Source organism: Penaeus japonicus, unplaced genomic scaffold (assembly GCF_977035675.1).
Source record: "Penaeus japonicus unplaced genomic scaffold, GWHDUDI00000001_assembly GWHDUDI00000004, whole genome shotgun sequence".
NCBI classification, from domain to species: domain Eukaryota; kingdom Metazoa; phylum Arthropoda; class Malacostraca; order Decapoda; family Penaeidae; genus Penaeus; species Penaeus japonicus.
In genome coordinates this window covers 10,188,698-10,196,197 of record NW_028234406.1, presented here as the reverse complement: position 1 = coordinate 10,196,197, position 7,500 = coordinate 10,188,698, and the positions used below count along the sequence as shown (strand labels likewise).

The 7,500-nt window shown below is 37.6% G+C and overlaps 1 protein-coding gene across 1 annotated transcript in view; it reads right to left on the bottom strand.

Annotated features, from left to right (window-relative positions):
• Positions 1-7,500, bottom strand: part of LOC122262125 (uncharacterized) — a 10,660-nt gene that overhangs the window by 2,263 nt on the left and 897 nt on the right. The window contains exon 2 of the mRNA XM_043030065.2: positions 1-61. This exon is cut by the window's left edge and continues 219 nt beyond it. Coding sequence (XP_042885999.2) covers positions 1-27 — 27 coding nt within the window. The 5' untranslated portion in view covers positions 28-61. The remainder of the gene's footprint in view (positions 62-7,500) is intronic.

Here is a 7,500-nt window from a genome sequence, read left to right as displayed (position 1 = left end):
CAAAGCGCACGCGATCCTCGTCTCCATTGCGACGCTGAGCCCGATGTGCCACGAGTCTGACCTTCGATAAGAACACATCGTTATTCACAGGTGGTGATAGTACGAGAACAAACAAAGAGTAACGCTAATGATTTTAACAATAGTGATGATGATGATGATAATAATGATGATAATGATATTGATGATGATGATGATAATAATGAGGATAATGATATTGATGATGATGATGATAATAATGATGATAATGATATTGATGATGATGATGATAATAAGAACAAGAATATATCATGATTACGATGATAATAATCAATTCATTGATAATGCTAAGGAATAACAATAGTACCAACAATGATAATCATAATTATAATCCTATTGATGATGATAATAATAATAACGACAATCATAATAATAATTATTATCATTATCAATGTTATCATCACTAGTATTCTCATTACTATTAACAATAAATAGAAAAGCGGAAATATCATTAGTAATGATAAAAATATTCAATATAGTAATAGTTATAAAGACAATCATAATGACAATGATAATAATGATGATAATCATATAAAATCAATAATTATAAGGGTTGTTAATGCTAATAATTATAATATGTATATTATGATGATAATGATTCATCAATATAACCGTAAGATAATAATGCTATTATCATTTACAATGATAATGAAAAACATATCAATAATGAAGATGATAGTAACAACAGTGGTAGTAACATCAAGTTCAAAATAACATAATCATGATGATGCAAATAATGACAAACCCTAATTACGATAATAATTATAATGATAACACAGTACTAATAATAATCAATAACAATGAGAGCTATGACGATGCAATGATAATGTTGTAAATGATATCAGTTGCAATAACAGTAATTGCAATGATGAAAATAACAATGATAAAGATAATGACACTGATAATTATGATGATAATAGTGAAGATTATGATTATAATTATTAAAATAACAATGATAATGATAGTTATAACAAGGATAGTAATAATAATGATGATAATAATGATAATGATAACGTTTGTCATGTAACAATAATGATAGCGATCTTGATAATCATTACAACAATAACAACAGTTACAACAACAATAGTTATAGAAATGATATTGATAAGACAGCTATGATTAACTAAGTAATGATAATAACACGAATGATATTCATGACCATAAGAAATAACGAAGATGATATTACTGGTAATATGTTATTGATTACGAAGAATTTTTTTAAGACTGGAAATAACAATAATAATGGCAGTAACGGCGATAAAAGTGGTTGTAATAACCATCATCAAAATAACAAAACCATTCTGAACGTCAACCACAAAACTCCCATGATTATCTTTGACGTTTCACTTTCTCTTTCGCCTTTTTTTCTTCTTCTTTATTGCAATATACTCGTTTCCCTTCCAACGCGCGTGGGCGGCCGTCACACCGCCACGCCCGACCGAGAGCTGATCCGAAGGGGGAAAAAATATATATACTAACGTTTCCCCTTTTTTTTCTCTCTCGCTTCAGGTTTCTGTCGGACCTGAATTACCTAAATAGTGGATACTGTTGCCTTGTGTTGAACTGGTTTGCAACAATGGTTATTTGTGCATGGAACCGTCGGACTAAAAAGTCAGTCTACGTGACTCTTACCTCAATCCGCGCCTTGGCGGATTTTCGTGAAGATAAACGGACCTTTTTTTCAAATGGTTGTTGCCAATGGGGAGAGTTATGCATTACCGTATTACCCTTTTGTAGAATTTCGTTTGCTAGAAAGGACAATATCAACAATGTCTGGCAATGAGTTGTAGAAAATAAGTTTCTTTGGCAATATGTAATGAGATCTTTGTTTTAAATGACACCGCCAAAAAAGCGAATGGAAAATACATAAGTAATTGCCAAACAGCTCGGTGGAAAATGCGATTGACTGGTTACGCTAGTGCTGTCCACACCATCGTACAATCTATATTATTGTTGTTGCTATCAACATCATTACCAACTTTATTATAATGATCATTATTATCACTGGCATTATTATCATTATCATTATCCATCACTAGCATCATTATTATCATTATTATCATCATTATAATCATCCATCACTATCATTATTATTATCATTATTACTATCACCATCATCACTATTGCCATTACCATTATTGTTACCATTGCTTATATAATTAATAACTTAAGAGTGAGGAAAATTACCCAGGGGAATTCCACAGCCAAAACCAAACCCAAACAACTGAACAACCTTTAAGCAGAAGAAATGGCGCGGGAAGTGTTTCGAACCTCTTAGGAAATGTAACCGACTCAAAAACCGACAAAAGAATTACAAGGAGAGAGAGAAGGAAAAGATGGAGAATAGAAGGTCGAATATAATGTGCGAGAACATAAACACACACACACAGAAATAAATAAATAAATAAATAAACAAATATATATATCTATATATATCTATATATATATACATACATATGTATGCATAACTATCTATCTATCTATCTATCTATCTATCTATCTCTATATATATATATATATATATATATATATATATATATATATATATACGTGTGTGTGTGTGTGTATGTGTGTGTGTGTGTGTGCGTGCGTATGTGTGTACGTGTGTGTGTGTGTACCCACACACATGCACACATATATACGTATATATTATATATATATATATATATATACATATATATACATATATATATATATATATATATATATATATATACACACATCTATACATATAGATAGAAAGGTAGATAGTTATACATACATACATATATGTATATGTATATATGTATATATATGTATATATATACATATATATATTTATATATATATATACATATACATATAAAGAGAGGGGGATAAAAAGAAATAGATCAGCAGAATATATACACAAGTATATAAATATATATGTATATAAAAAGAGAATGTCGCCCAAATAAAGAAAAAGAGATAGACAGATAAATAAATACAGAGAGAAAACGAGATACCGTTAACCTAGCGATGAGGTTGGCGACTGGTAAGACAAGTTGAGCGAGCGGTGGGCCGGAAGGTGGAGGGAGGGGGAGGGGGAGGGGGGGAGGAGACCGGCTGGAGAGGGGGGGAGGGAGAGAGGCCGAGGCTGGAGAGTAAAAGGTGTAGAGGCAAGGAGAGTGCGAGAGGGAGAGGGAGAGGGAGAGGAAGGGGTGGCAAGGTCACCCGGTTGTGCACGTGACCAGAACCGCTACTAGAGGAGGTGGGGGAGAGGGGGGGAGGAGGTGGGGGGTGTAAATAATCCGTTAGCCAAGAAACTGTTGCACTGAGGTACCGTGTCAGCCTGTCCACGTGTCTAACAGTGACAGTGATGACAGTGGCAATAACTGCGATCATGATGGATGGTAGATGATAATAGCGTTGAATTATATCTTTATGATAAAAAAATATAGTAATCATAACAATGATGATAATATCATGCCAATGATAATGAATGATAATGATGGCAATGATAATGATTGTAGTGATAACGACAATAATCATGACAATGGTAATAATAACATTGATAAAGATAATAATGATTACAGTGATGATGATGATTACGATGATGATGTTGATAACAATGATAATGATGATAATGAGAACAACAATAATAATGATAATAACACCAATGATGATAATGATACCGATGATGATGATAACAACGATGATGGTGAAGATGATAATGCTAATAATAACAACATTAAGATTAAATGCTACGACTACTACTTATATTACAAGCGCTAATGAAGGTAATGACTATAACCATACCAATGCTAATTATGACAACAACAACAGCAAAAACAAAAACACCGACAAGAAACAAAAAGAAGGAAAGCCTTGTTATGAAAGACCTTGAAGAGCACTCAGAAAATAAAAAATTGAAGAAAATATGAAAATATTTGAAGATAAACAACCAAAAAATGCATATCAACCGACAGACAGATAGACAGGCAGAGTGAGTAAGAGCTTGTGGGGAGGGGGGAGGGGAGGGTGGAGGGGGCGGGAGTAGAGAGGGTGGGAGGGGGGAGGAGGAGGTAAAGAGGGTGGGAGGCAGTCCTTGCATTCACTTCGTCAATCAACCGCAGAGGAAGGTCATTCGCTGTATCTATACGATCGAGCGATTTCACCATTTTCATGTCGGCCTCGATCGGATACATCCCACCACTTGGTTGCCATCACCATCATCATCTTGCATCGCTACTCCATTTTTTTGCAGTGATTTTCCCAAGTGCGCGAGGCAATGGGAGCCCGAAAGGCCACACCGACTTTCCCTGCGCTACCAGTAGACGCTGAAGGTTGAGGGAAATTGTAGCGACAAAAACGGCAGGACCAGCGGATGATTTTCACTTTCGTTTGGCGATCATTCGTAGCCATTTGACTTCGAGGGAAGAGAGGGACACCGCGGCTGAGCGAGGCTAGAGGGTCTCCTTGGCTGGGAAGCAGATGGAGAGGGAGGGAGAGGGAGGGAGGGAGTGAGAGAGGGAAGGAGAGAGGGAGAGAGGGTGAGAGGGAGGGAAAGAGAGGGAGAGAGGGAAGGAGAGAGGGAGGGAAAGAGAGGGAGAGAGGGAGGGAGGGAGGGAGGGAAGGAAGGAGGGAGGGAGGGAGAGAGAGAGAGAGAGAGACGAAAGGAAAATGAAACGAAGGACAAATAAGACAAAGGAACATATATAACATAAACCGAGACACAGAAGGACAGGGAAACGGAGACAGAAAGAAGTAATAAAAAGAGGCAAATAAAGTGTTACAAAGTGCCACCACACCATGCCTCTTATCCCTTACAAGGAGAGATTGCTTCCCGGAGACAGGTTCCCGTCGGTCGCCCCAAAGGTCAGATCTCTTGCATCCTCCCACGTCAGGGCAGGCAGGGTAGGGTTGGAGCAGGATAGGGGAGGAACAGGGGCAGGGGCAGGGTAGGGGCAGGGTAGGGCAGGGTAGGTGCAGGGGTAAGAAAAGGGTGTTAGGATAGGTGCAGGAAAAGGACAGGGATAGGGCAGGAATAGGGACAATGTAGGGGCAGGGCAGTGACAGGTGAAAGGTCAGGACGATAGCAGAAGCAGTGAAAGTAATTTGCTGCTTCTGGTCGGTTCTCAAAGAGAGAGAGAGAGAGAGAGAGAGAGAGAGAGAGAGAGAGAGAGAGAGAGAGAGAGAGAGAGAGAGAGAGAGAGAGAGAGAGAGAGAGGAAAATAAAGAGACAGAGAAGGAGAGAGAAAGAGAGAGACAAAGAAAGAAAATCGAAGTCAAACTGAAAGGGAAGAGGAGAAAGCGAAAGCGGCCGAAAGGGAAAGCCAACACAAAGAAGGATCCTCTTGCCAAGGTGGGGCGTGACTGAGTGACCTCATATCTATGAGTTGCATAAAAATGAGGATGACATGAGTTAACACTGGTGAGTAGAACCAGGGAAACAACAATGTATAAAAGAGAAATGTTTAGGACTCATAAATCCAAAGAGAAAAAAAGGAGACAGAAGGACAGAGGGGGAAAAAAAAACATCACAAGAAATTAATAGGGTGTGGAAACCGCAGTGCCAAAACGAATGGACTAAAAAAAAGACTAAAAAAAAGAAAAAAGAAAAAAAAATGCGGTCAGATCGGAGGTGAGGTGCTTGAAATCTCACTGTTCGAGTTTTATCTGGAGCTGTTACGTAATACACAGCAAAACGTGTGGAGGGGAGGGGAAGAAGTAGGAAGGAGAGGGTGGGCACTGGATGAGCAGAAAGTAAGAGAGGAAACGAGGATGAAGCAAGTCATGAACATCGAACTAGGCCGGGTCACGGCGCCCTGTTACATCACGAAGGTGGCCAGGACTGATTCGCAATGACTCATTCTCTTGTGGGTTGCCATGTTCAAGTGGGTACTGCCTGCCTATTTGATTAGCCATGTTCAAGTGGGTACTGATTGACTATTTGATTAGCCATGTTCAAGTGGGTACTGCCTGCCTATTTGATTAGCCATGTTCAAGTGGGTACTGCCTGCCTATTTGATTAGCCATGTTCAAGTGGGTACTGCCTGCCTGTTTGATTAGCCATGTTCAAGTGGGTACTGCCTGCCTGTTTGATTAGCCATGTTCAAGTGGGTACTGCCTGCCTATTTGATTAGCCATGTTCAAGTGGGTACTGCCTGCCTATTTGATTAGCCATGTTCAAGTGGGTACTGCCTGCCTATTTGATTAGCCATGTTCAAGTGGGTACTGCCTGCCTGTTTGATTAGCCATGTTCAAGTGGGTACTGCCTGCCTATTTGATTAGCCATGTTCAAGTGGGTACTGCCTGCCTATTTGATTAGCCATGTTCAAGTGGGTACTGCCTGCCTATTTGATTAGCCATGTTCAAGTGGGTACTGCCTGCCTATTTGATTAGCCATGTTCAAGTGGGTACTGCCTGACTATTTGATTAGCCATGTTCAAGTGGGTACTGCCTGACTATTTGATTAGCCATGTTCAAGTGGGTACTGCCTGCCTGTTTGATTAGCCATGTTCAAGTGGGTACTGCCTGCCTGTTTGATTAGCCATGTTCAAGTGGGTACTGCCTGGCTATTTGATTTGCCCTGTTCAAGTGGGTATTGATTGCCGATTTTGAGTTGCCATGCTCAAGCGGGCACTACCTGCCTATTTTGAGTTGCCATGCTCAAGTGGGGACTATCTGCCTATTTTGAGCTGCTGTGTCCAAGTGCACTGCCTGCCTATTTTGAGGTGCCATGCTCAGGTGGGGGCTGCCTATTTTGAGTTGCCATGCTCAAGTGGGGGCTGCTTATTTTGAGCTGCCGTGTTCAAGTGGGCATTGCTTGAATATTTTGAGTTGCCATGTTCAAATAGAAACTACTTGCCAATTTTGTGTTACCATGTTCAAGTGGGCACTGTCTGCCCTTTTTGAGTTGCCATATTCAAGTGGGCACTGGCAATGGCATGTTTGTTATATCATTAGGCAAGATTTCCAATATCTCTATCTTATCTTAATTCATACACACATATCTATTTATCTATCTATCCATCTAAATGCATGTTTTTTGCATGAATATATACATATACATGCTTATATATATATATATATATATATTATATATATATATATATATATATATATGTATATATATATATATATATATATATATTACATACATATATATATATATATATATATATATATATATATATATATATATATATATATATATATATACATATACATATTACATACACAAGCACACATAGATCTCATTGTCTCTCTCTCTCTCTCTGTATATATATATATATATATATATATATATATATATATATATATATATATATATATATATATATATATATACATATATATATATATATTTGTATATAATATATATATATAATATATATATATATATATATATATATATATATATATATATATATATATATATATATATATACAGAAGAGAGAGAGCGAGAGAGAGAGAGAGAGAGGGAAAGATAGATAGTTAGA